The 21,279-nt window shown below is 40.5% G+C and overlaps 1 protein-coding gene across 1 annotated transcript in view; it reads left to right on the plus strand.

Moving 5' to 3' along the window:
* fanca (FA complementation group A) overlaps positions 1-21,279 on the plus strand; it is a 104,723-nt gene that overhangs the window by 36,544 nt on the left and 46,900 nt on the right. The window contains exons 12-22 of the mRNA XM_078544448.1: positions 1,035-1,111; positions 4,928-5,069; positions 9,500-9,633; positions 13,779-13,889; positions 14,711-14,806; positions 15,042-15,101; positions 15,555-15,643; positions 17,906-17,966; positions 18,129-18,178; positions 19,502-19,578; positions 21,139-21,246. Of these exons, the coding sequence (XP_078400574.1) occupies positions 1,035-1,111; positions 4,928-5,069; positions 9,500-9,633; positions 13,779-13,889; positions 14,711-14,806; positions 15,042-15,101; positions 15,555-15,643; positions 17,906-17,966; positions 18,129-18,178; positions 19,502-19,578; positions 21,139-21,246 (1,005 nt within the window). The remainder of the gene's footprint in view (positions 1-1,034; positions 1,112-4,927; positions 5,070-9,499; positions 9,634-13,778; positions 13,890-14,710; positions 14,807-15,041; positions 15,102-15,554; positions 15,644-17,905; positions 17,967-18,128; positions 18,179-19,501; positions 19,579-21,138; positions 21,247-21,279) is intronic.

Genomic DNA, 21,279 nt, shown 5'->3' on the forward strand with positions numbered 1-21,279 from the left:
ACTTGGCTCTTCTATGATATTGCTACCAAAACTCATTCAAGCAAAAATAGATTAAGATGCACAAAATAGATTATGTTAAACAATATTCAGATTGATCATAACCTGTACTGTATTTTAAAAATTCTCTTGAGCAATTCAATTGATTAGTAATAACCCATTAATTTAAACAGCCACATTGGCCAACAGAGCCCATGGTGAACGTTCTGAATGTGTCTCATTTTCATGATCTCATAACCAGATGACTAACAAGGAATAGAGTTACAGTGTTATGATACTGAGCTGTAGCTGGAGGTTCCAGGATGAATCTTTGGTCTCTGCTGAGATATATCACAGTGATGGTGATCTTGGCTGCACTAGAGTTGGCCAAGGAGGGAGATAAGTCTGCCAACTAATCTATAGGCACTTTCTCTCTCTCTCTCTCTCTCTCTCTCTCTCTCTCTCTCTCTCTCTCTCTGTCACTTCCTCTCTCTCTCTTTCTCTCCTTCTCTCTCTCGAATGCTATCAGGTAACTCCTGTTGTACGTATGTTGGTGCCACACTAGGACGGGATCAAACTTCCCTGTGATGCTACCCGATGGGTGAATAGCCCAGTACCACGAAGTGTTTAGCTAATGTGTGAAGAATGGCAATGTGGCTGAGAGATCCACAGAGGACTGCCAGCAGCTATCTCCTTTGTACCAAAGCCAGGTCATCACCTTCAAGGGAAAAAAGGAAGAAAATGGCAAATTAAAAGGAGTGCAAAATAAATTTTGGTAACCAGATGTTTCTACTGTTCTCAACCTGGGGATGATATAGATGGTGTGATATTTCATGATCTTGCATCATTTGTCAGATCATCCCAAAAGCTTAGCTGGTTAAAGGCATTAATTCACTTTCTCTAGTGGCTCCTTCTGCGACTATTAGAGAAATAGTGAAAAATGACATCAAATATTTCCATGGATCAATGCTTAAAGTACTGAAAAGATTAGTTATAAATAACAATTCTGATCAGGAGGGAATGTTGTGTGTAACTTTAGCATTTTCTTCCTTTCACAGCATCTGATGCCATTCGCATGCAGGGAGAATGGTGCTTTGCTAAAACAGGACCTCTTCTAATAACGTTATACAGAAAGGTAATTAACTATCATAAAACATAGTTGTATTCTAAGAAGCTGCATTTATTGCAAATGCATGAACTAAATTGTATTTCAATTGTGATGCGTTCCTTTGCCCCTGTGAGAAGAAAACATTAAGGAAGAGTATGTTCTGGTACTGTTGGAATAAGATCTCAATTCTATGCTTATGACTTCTCCACAATTGTTACTCTCCAACTGAGTGACTTCAATTTAGTGAAGCAGTTTTTTTTTTGTACTTTCTCAAAACAAAAGTTTGAATGTGTTTTTCATTAAATTAAAGTCACTCAACTAAAGAGCCCTGTTTCCTTGACAGTTTAATCCTGGGGCTGGGAATGCACGACTGCTGAGTTACCATCCTTCTGCAAAATATGCTGATCTAATAAAGTTTGTTAACATAATTGGGACAGTAGTTGTCTTTTGACATTTCAGTACAATTGGTAATTTTATATCTGTAGCCAATGATCATAGATCAAGATACATCACTTATGCACATAGTTAAAAGGTTACTTTAGTTAACGTAGGCATTAAACGTCAAGCCTGACTCGTGGCAGTGTTAAAATTCAACCTAAAACTGAGTACTTTATATTCTACAAAATTTACAGTCTAAATAACAATTGAACGACCCCAGGCTATTTCGTTTGTAGCTATTTTAGAAATTCAGTTATGTTGGTGATACCTTCTCAGGTTCAATGGTGCCAGGTGCTCCTGTAAGGGATGTAGGACCTACTTACAAGTTAGAGAAGACTCACCGCTCACGTGTCAGCATTACACAGAAGTCTACAAATAGAACCTCCTTGCAACCTTAACCAGGCAGCCATACGTTTTGCACGTGATGCCACATTTCTCCAGATCTTTTGAAAGGGGACTGAGAAGACGCTGGGTAACACAAGTCCAGATAGAAATTCATGAAGCTTCTTTATTTCACAGTACGTGAGCAGATAAAGGATTATGATCAATTAAATCAGCTCGACGTCTTTGTGTAATAATACAAAACAATGCACGGAGTTGTGGGAGTGTTCAAGTGAAGGGATATTTATAAATCTAAAGAAAAACATCAAGGCCACAGAGCAGTGCTGTGTTTTGGGTAAAGATAAGCAAAGTGTGACAGGAAGAAATAAAAAGTTTAACGGTTATAGTGCATCAGTGAATTAGGTGAAACCAGGTAAATCGTTAAAATGAAAGGTGCTTTATCTGAATGTACAAAGTATTGGTAACAAGATGGGCAAATTAATGGCACAAATAGAGATAGGTGGGTTAGATCTAATAGCCATTACAGGGATGTGGTTGGCTGGTGACCAAAGTTGGAAACCAGTATTTCAGGTTAGTGACTAAACCTCTGCTCCAACCAGACTAACTCCTGAAGTGAGGGGATTGCCCTCTGAGGAGAGATTGAGCAGGCGAGGCTTAAAGTCCCTAGAGTTTAGAAGAATGAGAGATGATCTCATTGAAATTTTAAAACTATTAAGGGGTTTGGCAAAGTAGATGCTGGTCTGGTTGGCAAGTGTTCCTCTAGGAGTCGCAGTCTCCGAATAAGAGGATCGCCATTTAGGGCTGAGATGAGAAATTAATTAAAGGGTCGTGAACCTTTGGAATTCTTTACCCCAGAGGGCGGTGGATGCTTAGTTGAGTATATTCAAGGCAGAAATAGTTTTTTTTTTTGGGTACTAAGTGAATTGAGGGATATGGAGATAGAAGATTAGCCATGATCATACTGAATGGTCGCCACATTATAGGAAGGATGTGATTGCACTGGAGGGGGTGCAGAGGAGATTCACCAGGATGAAACATTTAAGTTATGAAGAGAGGTTGGATAGACTTGGGTTGTTTTCGTTGGAGCAGAGAAGACTGAGGGGCGACCTGATCGAGGTGTACAAGATTATGAGGGGCATGGACAGGGTGGATGGGGAGCAGCTGTTCCCCTTAGTTGCAGGGTCAGTCACAAGGGGGCATAAATTCAAGGTGAGGGGCAGGAGACTGGGGGGGGGATGTGAGGAAAAACCTTTTTACCCAGAGGGTGGTGATGGTCTGGAATGCACTGCCTGGAAGGGTGGTGGAGGCAGGTTGCCTCACATCCTTTAAAAAGTACCTGGATGAGCACTTGGCACGTCATAATATTCAAGGCTATGGGCCAAGTGCTGGTAAATGGGATTAGGTAGGTAGGTCAGGTGTTTCTCACATGTCGGTGCAGACTTGATGGGCCGAAGGGCCTCTTCTGCACTGTGATTCTGTGAATGGTAGAGCAAGCTTGAAGGGCTGAAACAAAATAACTTTTAACTGCCCTCCTAAATTCTAACCTCCTGTCCCTGGCGAAAGTTTGTCATTGTAACTTTGTTTTTTTTAAAAACTTGACTGACAACCTGAATTTATCCTTTTATCTCCCCTATTCACAGTTAGAGGGGAACTGCCCAGTGAGCACATGAGACCAGGAACCACCCAACACAATGAGCATGAAAGGCTCAGTGATTACTGAGACAGCTAACAAATAGCTCATTATTTACAGAGTTTGGGGAAACAATTTCAAAGCTTAGCTCACTACTTCAATCACTTTCCATCCTGATACTCTTTTAAAAAAAATATCTGGTGTGAATAGATTTTGCTGTAAATCACAGCCATTAAAAGTAATGTTTTTTTCTAAAGTCTTTTTCTCTTTTTAAAACGATCAAAATATCACAACTTAATAATGATTAGATTTTATGACAGCTCTACTTTAGTAGCAGAATAATACATTAAGCAATACATGATGTACTGATATCCAATTTATTGTAAGTGATCCTATGGAAAATCTATTGATATATTTTAACAAACAGTAAGAGGCAAATAGACTGACCCCATGTACATAACTGTGATAATATGTTCCTGTTCGCAAATTCCAGTTGTATTTGGCAAAGGGACTCTTAAATAAGAAGGTATAGCTTTTCTTTACAGCCAAATGTGCCAAAAAGTGAAAGCATTATCAGACAATATTATGAAATGTCTTGATCCTGAATTTAAAACTGGGTTAAAAACAAATTAAATTAATAATGATGCTGGGTTAGAAACCAAAATGGACCTAAACTTGGTAAGTTTGGTTTAGGCTGGGCTGTTTTACAGGCCTGATGCTGTGGGCCCTTTGAAAAAGGTACTAATCTTAAAAGAAAAATTGTAGTGAAGCAAATCTTTGACCTAGGGAGAAGGTTCTGCCTCAGTAATTTCAGTGTTTTGGATTTGTGTTCAAATCAAAAGGTGGGATTAATTCAGGTCACAATGACCCAGAAAATTTGAACCCAGATTGACTGATTCTTACTTTACACGTTTGCTCTTGCTGCCTATGTCTGACTTGAATAATGAATTCTACTCCTTCTGTTGCCTTTAGAGGGTTGCGTAGAGCAACTTCCTTGGCTGAAAGAATAAATCTGTGTCTCCTCGTAATCCTTTACCTCTGTCTTTTGCATAATTTCGCATTATCCCGTCCCAGTGAATTTGTTTTTCTCCTCAGCTGTACGCTCACCAGTGTACTGCTACAAGACTGCAGCAGCTAGTTCGGTATCTTAATCCTCCAGAGCTTCCAAAATTTGGCAAGACTTCAGCAGTCAGCACATATATTTGTCTCTTTACAATATGCAGCCTTAATCAGTTCATGACATCTGAAGCGTCTCTTTTTGTTTTCTAATACATATTCCATCTCTTTTTTTTCCTTGTACCACCAGGTCACGTCCTCTCCTTTTCCAGTTTAACGAACTCTTGCAATATCGAACTTTTCTTTGACCTTTTAAACTATGTTTTAACCTTTTTGGATTAATAATATGCTTTATTATGCTTTCTCACTCTGTGCAGCTGTTTGTACTATTTAGCACAGAGGAGCTGATAACTCATTTTCAGCAAGTTCTGGAGACCCATGAGGTTAACTGGCAGAATGTACTATCCTGTGCTTCTACACTGTTGGTGTGCCAACCACAGACCCAACAGCATTTGAAAGGTATGAAATTGACTTGGGCAAGAGGTTGATGACTTGAATTGATTTCAGACATCATAAAATATTGTATCATAATAGCGTATCTCCCCTGGTCTTGCTCATGATTAGCCTGAGCTACATTTCTTGTAACACACTGAGATTTGGAGCAAAAAGAACCAGCAAATATTTTTTTGGAATTTTTTAAAAGAGATTATAGTGCATCAACTCGAGACAAAGTAAGAACAGTAGTCACTCCATTACAATGATATCCATTTTGCTTTCAATGTACTGGGGCATTGGGGTTACCAATCTGAGGATTTTGATATAATATTAATCGATCGATTGACTTTGCACATGTTAAATCAGAGAATGTAGTTACTCCTTTGCGTGTCTCTAATACCTTTTGATTGCTCATTCTCTTCTGCTCCTGTCCCTTTCTCTTCTCTGCTGCCTCCCTTCTTTAATTCTTCATATTGCTCCTCTGTGGAAACATGATTACCCTTCACCTTTCCTCACTGTAGAGATAATTAGCTGGCTTCCAAATTTAACTGCTTTTAGAAAACTGAAGTAATAAATGAAGATAACTAGCACGCTCACTCCCTCTTAACTTTAAAATGGCGGATTAAGCTTATAGAACATAACACATCTATTGTAGCTATTGTTTTATCAATGTTTTCTTCACAAACATTCATAGTTGTTTTTTTGTCATAAAGAAAGCACACTCAACCTAAATTTTACCTGTGGAAATCATTTAAAATTTGTCTTTTCATTTAACTTCATTTGAAGGAAATCAAATGAGACAAATGTTTTCGGCAGCATGTAAAAATATCCCATCAATACAGCTGATGGAATTATACTGATTTATCCTGAGAAATTAGCTACAATGCACATATTTTGACAGGGCGATTTAATGTCACCTCATAGAGCCACAGCTCTGGCAAAAAATATTTAACCCAATTTGGGTTTTTGTGAAAGGTGGAAACCATGTGAAAATTTTAATGAAGGCACTAAAAGATACAAGACGGTTCAGTGGATAATAATGATATAGTGAAATATGTAATTTGTTTAATTTAAAAAAATGTATAATCTTTGTTTGAGACATTAGAAATTTCAATTACTGAGAAAAACAGATTTTAAAAAATCAGGAAGCATTTTGGCCAGTTTACAGGTTGTTCAATCTCAGTGTACTTAATTCTCATTATAAAACAGCAGCCAAGATGTTACACTTCTAACATTAAACATACCCAGGTCTTCCTCCTATGAGAGTAACATATATTACAGGTATAGAATGCGCTCAATAAACATGTACATCTGACTTACCAGATTTAATATTTAAGATTATAGGTGGATCAAAGTTCGAACATATTTCAGGTTCATGGGAGCAGTTGTTTGTTTTGTGATAGTTCATTTTAAATCTTTAATTGGAAAGTAGGAAGTCCTGTGGCACAGTGGGTAGCGTCCCTGTCTCTGAGCCAGAAGCTCCAGGTTCAATTTCCCCTCCAGAACTTGATGGCTTGGATTCATAATGCATCCAACAGGTTGAGTACTAACTTATAAATCCTTCCAATATGCGCAAATGGCAGGTGGTAAGGGTGGGAAAGATTCCCGATCAGCCATGTGATGAAAAGAAAATTGAAGCCTCTACCATCACTATCCGTAGCTCCGGGCTACAACATGCATGTAAAGGTGTATTTTGGTACAGCAGCTTGGATTCTTCGGGGGGCCGGTTGGCTCAGTTGACTGGATGGCCAGTGTGGATCGGATTGGTGCCAATAGCATGAGGTTTGATCCCCATTCTGGATGAGGTGGATTTGGGACCTGCCTCCTTGTCCTGCCCATGGTGAAGGTTGCGGCACTGTGAGTCAGATCTGCCTTCAGGCAGAGAACTGAAGAAGAAGAATAGGAAAATACTGTGATAATCTGCTTTCCTATTCCATCCATAACTTTTCTGCCCATCCGTTTGCTGCCCATACCATTTGTAAATTTACCCGTATTAATCAAACTGGAAGAAGAATAAGTTCTTTAACAGTGGACAGATCTGTTTTTACACAATCTCTATTATCTATTGAGACTATCCACTGTTATGCCCAGTGAAGGCATGTCCTATTCATAAAGTAAAACATGGACTGTGTTCCTGTGGAAGCTTCTATAATTGTGTTTTATATTTTAAAATGGGCACTCACAAGATGGCTGCCACAAGTCAGGCGACCTTTGCTTATTCGACACAGACTATCTCAAGCTACCCAGAAGTTCTAATTGAATCACCCTGGGTGGAGGCCTTCCCCTGGAACGGACATACCAAGACAAATGTTATCTGTGGGATTTATATGCTATTGTCTGTGATTTGCCTAAAATGTAAAGTCAATAGACCTCTAGACTTCTCAACTCCAAGATCAATGCTTCACAAAAGAGAGCTGAATAGACCAGTTATCCACAAAATAAGTGTGAAATTCCACCATCTATTGTGTAGTGATGTCTTTAAACTTCCAAACCATTCTGATTAGACAATACCAGTATCAGTCTTCTGAATGAAACTGGTTGAAGATAACAAGTTTTGATCTAAAGACCTGGGAATTCTGCAGAAGACACCGAAAGAGACAGCAACTACAAAAAACAACAGTGCCATATTTGCCTTTTAAGCACCTGGAGGCTGTGAAGTCTTTAAAAAGCCTCCCAGCCTGATTCCTAAATCCAAGTCCAGGGGCAAAAAAAATTGGACCTTCTAAAACGAAAACTACAAGTGCCTAATTCCATGACTTGCTGAACATTAATAAGAGAACCCTACAATAATTCTGATATCGGACTCCAGCTATCTGAACTCATTTAAACAGCAATTCAAGAGTGGAAAAGACTTCCTGCTTCAGCAAACTCACAAAGCCTGTCTTCCTACAGTGAGTTAGACGTGTGAACTCTGAACCATTCTTTTGTTTACACTTTTTTTGTAAAAGTGCTCTACTTTCTTTAACTGTATTCTTTCTTGAGTGTGTGGTGTGTAATAACATAATGTTTAGAATTTTTGGGGTGAGTGTATGAATAAATAATTATTCTTAAACCCATGAAAGTCTGCTGCTGGCTCTTTAAATTGTCCACACACTAAACGGGGTTTAGAAACACGCATATCTACCTTTCCAAAACAACCACGCTGATTGTGGACAGTTAGGGAAGGAACGTGGGGTGTTCAGTTTATTCCTCCTCCCCTGTCCCTAACATTACAAATGCTGGATTGTGTGGCTATTAACTGCTGAGGTGCTGCAAGCAGTATTTTTCATCCTGCTGTAATTGGGCTGCCAGCATATTCATGGATGCGATAACCTGTCCTGAAATTACAGGCCACTATTTGATCCTAGAAAATCATATCCAATTTTTACTTGGGCTGTGGTATGATGCAACAAATTAGATCTTCAGACTTTCTGCATTTGACTGTGTTCCATCATTGATATCTAAAGTTTTGATTTCCTTCACTGCATGGATTTAAACCAGGCATGCCAAGCTATGAGCAATGGGCCACAAACAATCAGCACATCTTGGCTATTTGGCATATAAAGCCCAGGCAACTTGGTTCTATTTACAATTATACTTACTTGCAGGTTTCTCCTGTTGCAATTTTGTGGGTCTGAGGTTTGGAAAGGGTTTGTTTTACCATACTGATGATAAATCTTAAATCAGGACACAGAATACCAAGATTTGTTTAATCATTAGCTTCAGCTGCTTGCAAATTAATAGGAACAATGGCAAAATTTATAAGTGGCTTCTAGGCTCTGTGGTTTGCATGCATGTCAATAGCTTGGATGCTCCTCCTCTAAACGTGCAAATTAAACTCAGCCTTTGGATGAGATGTTAAATTGAGGCCCTGTCTGCAAAAGGTCCCAAAGTGCCAATTTGCAGAAGAGTGGGCGAGTTACCCCAGTGTCCAGGCCTAATTGTTATTCCCCAATCAACATCATTAAAAACAGATTATTTGTTCATTATTACCTTGCTGTTTGTGGGAGCTAGCTGTGTGCAAATTAGCTGCTGCATTTTCTACATTACAGCAATGACTACCTTGCTATAAAATGCTTTGGGATGGCCTGAGGTTGTGAAATGACCTATATTAAAGCAAGCCTTTCTCGTTTCTTCCCTAATTTCTTTTGACTATTCTTATTTCATGCCTCAACTTTCAATAGAGTGATCAGTTGGGTGGCAACTTCTTTATTTGTGAGACTGCTGTGTACTTGGTAAAGAGGCTGTCTTGTTATGGGGCGAGATAGATGAAATTGCTGTTTTGATGTCAATAGTTGAGATCCTGTCGGCACTGCACCTCAAATCCCAGAAAGAGAACTGAGAAACACATTTTAGTGGTGGCTAAAAGGTTCAAATGCCCTTCAGTGGCAATATACAAGCTGTTTAATTATTCCTAATTATTAATTTCATCAGGCTAGATTTTCAATGTGCTGCAATTTCTAATGTCTTTCCAGAACTGCTGGCTAGGTTGCTGATAAATTCCTTTGAGAATTACGAGTTGGAGAGTATCATCACTGCTTTTCTTCTTGCACGCCAGGCTGCACTAGAAGGACCAGCTGTTTTCATCAGCTATTCTGAATGGTTCAAGGTAAGACTAGACATTTGGACAAAAATAGAACTCTAGAATCTCCTTCACTGCCTCTTTAAGTAGGTCACTCTCGCTTCCCAGAGGGAATATGGCAATCCCGACCATTGTACTGATTTTAAAAATTGCAAAATAAGTGCTCAGGATATCCTTTTATTCATTCAGGCTGGGAGCTCTTGAAATATTTACTGACAATCTCAGTTGGCGTCTTAGGTGTTTTCCTAACGGCTGAATCACTAATAGCTCTAAACACTTTGAACAGAGAGCGGAATCAAGTGGGTAAGATTATTGCGAAAAACAATTGAGGACTGACTTGGGGCAGGATACTCGTTGAGGCTTTGATGGCATCACTGACCAATTTAAGATGAGTACCTCACATTCCCCACTGAATCCCTCCCCAAACCCCATAATTAACTAGCAGCCTACAAAACAGCTCTTTTCAACAGACTTTGCAATGTTCTGGATTCAAGGTATTGCACTAGGTCCAACCATCTTCAGCTGCTTCATCAATGACCTTCTGCCCATCAGAAAGTCAGAAGTGGGGATGTTCGTGAATGATTTCACAACGTTCAGCACCATTCGCGACTCCTCAGATACTTGAACAGTCTGTGTCCCTATGCAGCAAGACCTGGACAATATTTAGGCTTGGGCTGATAAGTGGCAAATACCATTCATACCACAAGTGCCAGGCAATGACCATCTCCAAAAATAGAAAATCTAACCATCTTCCCCTGACATTCAATGGCTGAATCCCCCACTGACAACATCATAGGGGTTACCATTGACCATAAAATGAACTGGAGCAGCCTTATAAATACTGTGGCTACAAGAGCAGATCAGAGGCTGAGAATTCTGCGTAGAACAACTCATCTCTTGACTTCCCAAAGCTTGTCCACCACCTACAAGGATAGAATACCCTCCACTTACCTGGATGAGTGCAGCTCCAACAACACTCAAGAAGCTCGACACCATTCAGGACAAAACATCCTGCTTGATTGGGACCCCATCTACTGCCTTTAACGTTCACTCCCTCCACCACCAATGCACAGTGGCAGCAGCGTGCACCATCTACATGGTGCACTACAGCATCTTCCAAACCTGCAACCCCTGCCACCTATAAGGGCAAGGGCAGCACATGGTGGAACACCACCATTTGTAAGTTCTTCTCCAAGCTACACACCATCCCGTCTTGGAACTCTTTTGCTGTTCCTTCACTGTCTCTGTGTCAAAATCCTGGAACACCCTTCCTAACAGCACTGTGGGTGTACCTACAGCACATGAACATGCAGTGATTCAAGAAGGCAGTTCACCACCTTCTCAAGGGCAATTAGGGATGGCAATAAATGCTGGTCTAGCTGATGATGCTCGAATCCCATGAAAGAATTTCCAAAAAAGTAAATCTTTTCAGCCTTTGCCTCAAACCTTATTTATAGTAGAGTAAATGCTTAGGCTAAATCTCTATCCCATTCTCTAGACCTATTCTAATATGGAGACAAGATTAAGTTCCTTTTCTCTCACATTTGTTCAATTCCTAAAAATGCTAAAGGAAGGGAATATTGGGATAGATTGACTTTTTAAATAATCTTAAAGCTTTCTAACTCCTACATATAAATCTTTGGCAGCCCAACATTCAAGACCTCCGATTTATATAGACGTTTAACAAATTCTGCTGAGATATTTCTGTGTTTAACAGTAGGTTAATAGCTGGCTGAATATACAGTGGTGCTTCATCATTACTCGTGGATTTATCTTTGAAATCTATTCTTTGGGTTGCTATTATTAGATGTATATGTCAATTTATGGTAGTAATTTAAACAACTCCATAATTAAGTAGGAATTACTTGACTGGATTCAATCGCTGTTATGAGATGAAATCTGAATTTCAATTTAAAGCTGAAGTTAAAGAGAACTGAGGTAACCTCTGTTCCTGCTCTTTCCATAGTAAATGACTTCATGATTTCGGATTACCCGTGTTAATTAAATTGAAGGCAAAACAAATTCTTCAAGAGTGGAACAACTTGTACACACACTTCCTTTTGCCCACTGAGATTGTCTACCAAATGCTGGATTAAAAACCTATTAACTTCTGATTTGCTGCATATAATTTCATTCTGCTCCAGTTGAGCAGCCAGCACCATGGATGAGCTAATCTATCCTGGGATCAGTAAATCTCTAATTGATGCGAGAAAATCAGCTTCTAGCCGGACAGACAGAAGGCAGTTATTTTAATGAACTGCGTTATGTCATTTCTTTTCATGTTCTGGCTCAGTTCATAGCACCCTCGCCTTTGAATCAGAGGGTTGTGGGTTCATGTCCCACTCCCGGAAACCAAGAACTGTGATTGTACTCGAAAGAGTTGCAATCTGTGACTGTTGATAACTCGAAAGAGTTTCCCCGTTTATATTTCTCACCAATGCCGGCATGTATCATTGTATTTGGAGGGATGCTCTGTTTCTTGTAGGATGTATACCTACACTACAATATGATGCATATAATGGTACTTCTCATCCAAAGCTAGGATTCTGTCTTCTGTAATGATTTTCTCCATTTTCCATGTTTTGTCACCATTCCCTTCAGTGAGAGTAGATGACCAAAAGTGTCGCTGGAGCTCGATTTATGTCCTATCTGCTGTGACTGCCATTTGATTAATTTATGTTCCACCAGTGAAAGTAAACCTGGAAACAGCATTGCACAAGTCAACTGATTCAAACCCCCTTAATCAAGGGATCAGTTAACTTATTGTTGCTACACTGCAAAGGTATTCCATGCACTGGCATGAAAAAGGTGCAGGTCTTTTGCTTGACTTGGAGTGATCAGATCAGATTTTCCCCTGATAAGAATTTCCTTCTAAATGACTTTCCTGGAGCTGATCAGATTGATTAAGCATAGGTAAAGCAGCTTGCAGCATTAGTGCCTGTGAGTCTGTACCTACTGACGGGAATGGTGAGATCTGTTATCTCGGACTGAGTTGATCAATGAATTTTAAGGGGCAGGGAAAGTGGAGAAGAAAAGGCCAAAAACAAATATAAATCATCAGAAAACATTAGATATTACAAATACTGTTAATCTTAGCACCCCAGCACTTCAGCCAAATGCTATTCATCATGCTTGAGTCTTTCATAATGAATGTTGTAGATAAGCAACTGTATGGTGGAGGGTGTCCCAGACGAACCTGCCCCTGCCCTGTCCTGATCCCTCTATGTGCTCGTATTCTGGCAGGAATTACTGGATTTCCATTAGTGGGAAAGCTGGCTGATTTTTCAGTCTTCCCAGCCTTGCCCTGTTGATGTGCCTGAGATCAGGTAGCCAACACAGACTGGGAATTAAATCTATGACCATCTCATCTGTATGACTGGTTCTAAACCAGCTGTTGCTTTTACATAGTACCCTTTGAATTCCCTCATGAATTGCTGTGTTTTGAACCTCATTTTACTGTCGTTTTACATTGGTTACTCAAGGGTTTCCTTAACCCTTTCTATACTTCTGCATTTTCTGACAGTTATATGTGTAGCAATTTAAATTGCTGGTTTCAGTACTTGAAAACTGCCACCTTGATAAGGTGTATTGTTAATTTGTATACAGATTGATCAGTCAAAATCATGTTTTATGTTGTAGAATCGTACTCTCTAACCTCTGCAGTCTGGAAATCTATTGTTCGTTAACGCCAGTTGCCCAGAAATAAATTTGAGCAGACTCGAGCATTCTCTTGGCATCATTTTAATACAGTACTTTAGGGGCGTAAACACGGAAGTTACAGTATTTGGACAAATAAAACAATTTCTGTTACTGTACTATGTTTTATCACTGTTTTATGTTTCAGGTAAATATTTATACCTACAGTGTTTTCCAGTTCTCCCACCTGTGGTTAGGCATTCTAACATCATTCTATAATCCAGAAAATTCCAAAATCCAAAAATGATTTGGTCCCAAGCATTCCGGACTGGAGAGTTACAGTGCAGTCGATGCTTGATGGATGCTGATGAGCCGCATGGTCCGCTATCTACAGTTTGTAGCAGGATTCCAGCTATACAATATTGGAGGATCACTTTGATCCTTTAGGATCATTTGACACCACTGGTACAAAATTGAATCACCTGCAGAGCAAAATAAACGTAATCCCCAGAAGTTTATTCTTTTCCCTTTATTAGAACTCCTTTGGGTCTGCAAGCGGTTACCACGGCAGTAGCAAGAAGTCTCTAATTTTCCTGCTGAAATTCTTGACCGACCTGGTGCCATTTGAAACTGCACAATACCTGAAGGTGAGAAGATTATTAGTGATCAGGTAGCAGTAGCAAGCCTGAAGTCTGATATGACTATTGTTGAGTTGCTTGTCCATCTGTCTATATATTTGCTGAGAGATACCAAGACAAGAAAAGCATATGTATCTAAAATGACCATCGTTTACAATTTTTTTTTTTGATGTCTAAATTATTTAATATCACATCAGGGGTTAAACAAAATTGCTGGCTGTCATTGTGTAGCACAGAATAAATTTCTGCTCCAACCAGATTAATTCCTGCGACTCCGTTCCCTATGGCACCTTTACGCGCAAGTGCAGGAGATGCAACAGCATCCATAGTATTTTGTTACTGTTCTGGGATGAGGGGAGATTGAGTGGACTAGGTCTATATTCCCTAGAGTATAGAAGAATGAGAGGTAATCTCATTGAAACATTTATAATTATTAAGGGGCTTGAGAGGGTAGTTGCTGAGAAAATGTTTCCCCTGGCTGGGAAATCATGGGGTCACAGTTTTGGGATAAAGGGTCGGCCATTTAGGACTGAGGTGAGGAGAAATTTCTTCACTTAAAGGGTTGTGAGTCTTTGGAATTCACAACCCCAGAGGGTTGCAGATGCTCAGTTGTTGAGTATATGGAAGACAGAGTTCAAGATTTTTGAATACTAAGGGAATTAAGAGATGGGGGGGTAGTGTGGGAAAGAGCAGCTGAGGTGGAAATCAGCCATGACCTTAATGAATTGTGGAACAGGCTTAAGAAGCTGAAAAGCCTACTCCTATTTCCTATGTTCTTATAGAGCTCTCTGTAGTAGGAATGGCACTTTGTAACACTCTTTCTTGTACAGGTTCACATCTTATATCCTCCATATGTGGCATCAAAGTATCGCATTATGCTTCTGGAATATATCTCTCTGGCTAAAACTCGACTTTCAGATCTGCAGGTTGGTGATGAAGCCAAATCCTTGGACTATATGGGAGTTTAACAGGATTGAGGTGCAAATCTTGTTCAGTTTCACATAGTAAAGAGGCCCCATTGAACATTGTTTATATTGCATTATTTTCCCTAATTCAAAAGTGAATAATAAAAAGATTGCTGGTATGCATAATTAACTGCAGAGCAACTAAGTAATCCAAGCCTTTTCCTTCTACCTGAACTCTACACATTTCTGTTTCTAGGTGTCAATTGAGGAGATGGGTCTGTATGAGGACTTATCAACAGCTCATGCTCCCCCTAAGGTCAGTACAGAAATAGGCAGATATGGGTTTCTGTGTGTGTGTGTGTGTGTGTGTGTGTGTGTGTGTGTGTGTGTGTGTCAGTGTTAAAACTGAGAAATAGCCCACTTCTGTTGTTAACTCTGTTAGCTAATGGTTTTGGTTTTCATTTTCATTCCCTGAAAATTGCTTGCTGCAGAACTGAAATCTAGCATTGTATCCACTATGTGAACCAGATCAGTGAAAACTAGGAATATTAGGTACGCAATTAGAATTTAATTGGTTAATGACACAATGTTTCAAAGACAGTATTGACATCTTGTGAATTGATACAGAGGTTAATGAATTCATTCACGGGAAAAAGCTGGTTTGCTGCACCAAATAGATCTGAGTGATTTTGAGGTAACAATTGTATATCTGAAAGGAAATGTTCTGCTTCAGAGTTTGATTAGTTTTGTTTAAATCTCTTCTCTGTAGCCCCAGTGTCAAGCCATGCAAGATGTTGAAAGAGCTATTCTAATATTTGAAAACAGTGGAAAGATCCCGGCTAGTGTAATGGAAGCAAGGTATACCATGCTCAGTTTCCAAGTCGCGAGATCTGCTTTGGGAGGTCTGATTTATTTATTTAACAGTTGATGGTTTTATTTACATCCTGGAACCCCCTCCCTAACAGCACTGTGGGTGTATCCATACCACATGGACTGCAGCGGTTCAAGGAGGCAGCTCACCACCACTTTCTCAAGGGCAATTAGGGATGGGCAATAAGTGCTGGCCTAGCCAGCGATGCCCACATCCTGTAAATGAATTAAGAAAAAGCAGTTCTGTTGCAAAAGTATACAGGAAAAGAAGTTAGAAATCTCCAAAAGCATCTTGTTCATGACAACCACCTGCTGCTCCATAGGCCCCATCCGCACTAATCTGCTCAACACACAACATCTCCCCCTGGCCCCAGTGCCAACTGACATTGTAAATAATTCCCTCTCTTCAGGTGCCAAGCTTTGTCTTTACAAACTGTCATCCATGTGCTCACCACACCACCACCACCAACCCCCCAGAAAACTCTGCCTACAGACTGCTGCCATATTTCATGACTCCATTTCCTTTCCAAAATCTTTGAATGTACCTATTGTTCCTAAAACTCCCTGTTTCTACATTTACTAAAGTACAAAAACACAAATAACATCCCTTGACTGTGGTCATGGTACATTATCCCTCCTTTACTTCTCTGCAGCCTTTGATCATGTCACACCCCTCCAATGCCTCACCTCTCTTGAAATGGCCTTTACTTGGGGGAGAATTTTCTCCCTGTCGGGGGGCCTGGGCAGAAGAGGGCACGCAGCTGATCACTGCCAGCGATCAGCTGTGTGCTGCCATTTTATGTGGACAGACCAATTAAGACCCGCCCAGCGTGACGCGCACCCAGAAGCGCTGCGTGCTCCCTGTGCGGGCGGAGGGGGGGAGTCGGCTGAGTCGGGGCCTGCGCTCTTTCGCGCACACGTGCGAAAATGCAGAAATCTCCCTGAGGCACAGAGCTGCCTCAAGGAGATTAGTTTGATTATCAAAAATTTTAATAAAGAAAAAAAAAATTTGTAAGACATGTCCCCCCATGTGACAGTGTCACATGAGCATGGACATTAAGAAAAAAATTTATTTGAATTATGAATCCTTCATGAAACCTTATCCCGCCCGTGGATGAGGTTTCATGATAAATGCGAAGGCCACTTGGGCTCTTTGCCTGCCCGCCAACCTTAAGGTTGGGCGGGCAACTCAGTTAATTACTGTAATTAGTTTTTAAATGGACTTAATAGGCCTTTGACAGTTCGGCGGACGCGCAGCCGACTCCGCTGTGTGCCCGCCGAACTCGAGATCTGAATGACGCGTGGTGATGTATGTCGGGACGCACGTCTGATGTCACCGCGCGTCATTTCACACGTCGGCGAGCGGGGTCTGACCCCGCACGCCAACCCGAAGATTCTGTCCCTGGTTTCATTCGGAGTTCTCTTAGTCAGAGCATCATCAGCAATGGCCCACCCTCTACGTTCTAAATGCTGGAATCGCGTAATTATCCCCTTCCTTCTCCTCATCGACAGGCTGCCCTTGGTGACATCACCTGCAGACAGGAAGTCAGCTTCCACATGTGCACTGTTAACCCCCAGCTCTACATCTCCATCGCCTCTCTGAACCCCTCCATTGCCTCTGTGCCGTCAGACTGTTATGCTTTTGGATGAGCTCCAATCTCTTCCATTTAAATTAGGGAAACTGAAACTATTGTCTTCAGCTCCCATTGGAAGATCATGACATGATTGTGTTTAATATTGCTCCTGTGGATGTTGGAATAGCAGAAAATTTGAATTCGGCTTTTAAAAAGCCAGTATCAGTTTATCAAAAGAAATGTGACCATGAAAATATTGGATTGTTGTAAAAACCCAACTGGCTTATTATTTTCCTTAAGGGAGGAAAGCTCCTATGTTTACCTGCTCTGATTATATGCGATTCCAGTCCCACGCTAATGTGGTTGAATCTTAACTATCCTCTGAAGTGGCCCAGCAAGCCATTCAGTTGTATCAAGTCATTATCAGGGCAACAAGAGGCCAGCTTGCTGCCCTTGCCAATGTCTAAAGAATGAATAAAAGAAAAAAATGTGATTTTCAGCAATGTCATTTTTGTTCCTTATTCAGAATTTGGGATCTCCAACTTGAAAGCCATGTCCATCAACAAACAACATTTTATTTTTAATCACTAAAAACAAACTGATTTTACACTGGGAAGATAAACTGTTACAATCTCAAATGTGCAATAAGTATACCTTTTCTTTTTCTTTTTCCCAGCATTTTCCGAAGGCCCTATTACTTGACAAGGTTTTTGCCTGCTCTTCTTGCCCCTCGTGTGGTTTGTATTTCTTATATTTTAATGTTAATGGTTGAACACATTGTGAACAATAGGACATAGTAAATTTGTGCAATTGTCACAATTGATGTTTCTTGTTTTATAAAGTGAAATGCTTAATGGTTCAGTGTTAATGGCTGTGACTTGATGTATTGTCACCTACAGCTGCCTGTGTCCCAGGATTCACGCATGGTCTTTATTGACTCTCTGAAAAAGTAAGTGACCACTTCAAACCTATAAGTAATGCAGATATCAAGATTAGAATTTTCAAAGGGACTAAGCAACTGCTGAATAAAACTACCTTTGGCTTGAATCCAAGGCGTAAGGCTATCTATAATTTAGTATTAAATGACAGCCTCACTCAGGAGCTGTCAAGATAGCTGCTGTGGAAATTTCACATTTGGAGAATAGGGAACCTTGCCTGATGTTGGGACCAAGATACCAAGTTTAGTCAGAGTAAAGGGAGCTCCATGACCATCTAACGGGTGTGGAATCAAAGGACTTTATTATCTTTTATGTCCACATACATTAGCTACCTCGATTGCTTTAGAATAGGAGAGACAAAGTGGTGTGGCAGAAAATTATACGGAAGACATGGGACAAAGATTATGAAGATCTGGAGAGGACTAAGAATGGAGAATTGCAGAAAAGACACGACAGGCCTGGGTCAGTTAGAGCCAGCTAGTTGCATTGAGTTACATTGAGTTCACAACTCAGTAACATGCCATTTGGCCCAACTAGGCTATGCGGGCATTTATGCCCTGCACAAGTCTCCACTTGTCCTTCTTCATCTAACTCTATCAGCATATTCTTCTATCCCCTGATCTGTAATGTTCATCTAATTTCCTTTAAATGCATCTCTGCTGATTATCTCAGCTGCTCCATGTGATAACAAATTTCACATTCTAACCACTCTCTGGGTAAAGAAGTTGCTTCTGAATATTCTACTGGATTTATTAAATGCTGACTCTCTTTATCTTTATGGCCCCTAGATCTGGCGTGCCCCACAAGTAGCAACATTTTCTCCCCATTTACCTATCAAACCCTTTCATTACTTTAAAGAGCTCTATTGGGTCAGCCTTCGCTTGCTAGAGGATAGAGCCCCAACCCATTTGGGCTTCCCTGATGCTCAGGGACAAATTCAGATGGTGTCCTGGAGGCCAAATTAAATTGTGTGGGAAGCAACTAGTTATGGCCATTTGTTATGTTTGTTCCAAGTTAAATTTATGGTGGTACCCACCCCCCCCAAACAGTCCCTTTGAGACAATTAGTGAGGACTTGAGAATTCAGCCCAAGATAAAAACATTGTGCATCACTAGCTTCCTAGCTGGTACAAGAATATTATGTCAACTGCTGCCACTGTTCATTATTTACAAAGCTACTATTCTGATTTTGTGATTTAGCAAGCACTGCAGTCAACATTTTGTATTACTCAGGTCACAGTAGGTTTATGACACTTATTTGAGTTTCTTCTTATTTTGGCCCTTCACTATTGTGTCCTGCTGTAGTTGATGGTCATCATCTTTTGTTTACACCAGAGCGGATAAAATACCAGACAGTGTGTACTCGAGCTATGTTCACGCGTGTGCAAGAGAGGAACAACTCCGGCTTGAAGGTTAGGAGTTTATTGCGTGTGTGCTTGTGTGTGTGTACATGTTATATGTGTATATTGTCTATAAAATGTGCATGTGCTATGAAGATAATATTTTGTAACCTATTAATTTCAGTGAATGTTACCTGTCAGCCCCACTGTACTGCACCTGAAATCCTTCTGTTATTGAATATGGAAGTTGCTTATCGTAGATGGTTTTTTAAAAATTCTCTACTTTGATCCCTGTTGCTCTGTTTCTGAAGTATTCTTAGCCTTTTATCTCCTTTCTTGTCCATTCTCCAGTTTCCTTAATAAAGACTCTTGTTTGTAACCTGATACAGATGGCACTGCTCTGTCTCAAAGCACAGGATAATCTGAATCAAATATATCTCATAATACCCAATCAAACCACCCTCGTTCTCAACTTCAAAAAACCCACATACCATTCCATCCTCTGACATTCAACTTCATTTGCTCCAACATTAATGGACTGGACCTGAACTGCTTCCTATCAGAAAAGCAAAAGATGCTAGAAATACTCAGCAGGTCAGGAAGTATCTGTGGAGAGAGAAACAGAGTTAACGTTTCAGGTTGAGATGACTTTTCGTTGGAACTCAGAGTGATTCTATTTCTCTCCAAAGATGCTGCCTGATCTGCTGAGTATTTCCAGCACTTTTAGTTTTTATTTCAGATTTCCAGCATCTGCAGCATTTTGCTCATGTATTGTTGCTTTCTGTCATGCAGTGCCCACTATATACAGCAGCTGCTGAGCCACAATGAAAGCAATGAACCTTGCTCTGCCTCTCTCAATGGGGCATCATTCCATTCTCCCCTCCAACCCCCACCAAGCAGCATTTTCCTACATATCCAGCCATTGCTCAGCCAGATGTTCCAACCGTTTTCACCCCAGGAATGCACACACTACTCATCCATCTGTAAGACCCTTGCATATCTGTCCTCCCATAAACAGTGTTTCAAAATTAGACTACAGCCTTACATAGCAATGGCTGTCAATTGCAGCTCTCTATACCTCCCCCAGCAATTTAACATCAAGCAGAGGACGGGGAGGGAGGATGAGACAGAGGAAGGGACTGTGAAAGGGATAAATGATAGAGGAGGGGAGAAGGATAATATTACAATGACCTCAATTCCTACTTCACCTTTTGAACTATAGACTCAAACCTATTTTCCCTTTCCCTCCTCTCTCCCCCCATCCTCCTGCCTTTTGCTACTCCCCTTCATCCCTGCCCCTCCCTTATACTCCTCTCCTCCTTCCTGCTTCAGCCCCTCCCCACTCACCTGCCAGTTCTGCTCAGTACTCTCTCCCTCCCTTCCCCTGCTCTTCCCGGCTCTCCCTCCTCTCCCTCTTTTCCATTTTTCCCTTGCTACTGTGTCTTGACTGAAAAGTACAAATTTTACAATTGAAAAGCCTCTAACTAAATGGTTATGCCTATTGTAAAACCTCATGCTGGTACGTTAATTTTTTTTTACATAGTAGTTTTGTTAGAATTCCAAGCATTAAAATCGATATAAATTACTTGACAGAATACATAGATCTTTATCATTTTCTTGTTTTGAAAGCAGGTGCTGCTATGTCTGAGGAAATGCAGCATCCAATGGAACCGATTGGAGTACTGACAACTGCTCTCGAAGAGCTGCGCAAAGTGGCTACTAATCCAAGCAATAGTGGCGGTACGAGTAGCATGCTAATAGAATGACATGGTC

This window comes from Cetorhinus maximus, chromosome 6 (genome assembly GCF_964194155.1).
Source record: "Cetorhinus maximus chromosome 6, sCetMax3.hap1.1, whole genome shotgun sequence".
Classification (NCBI taxonomy): domain Eukaryota; kingdom Metazoa; phylum Chordata; class Chondrichthyes; order Lamniformes; family Cetorhinidae; genus Cetorhinus; species Cetorhinus maximus.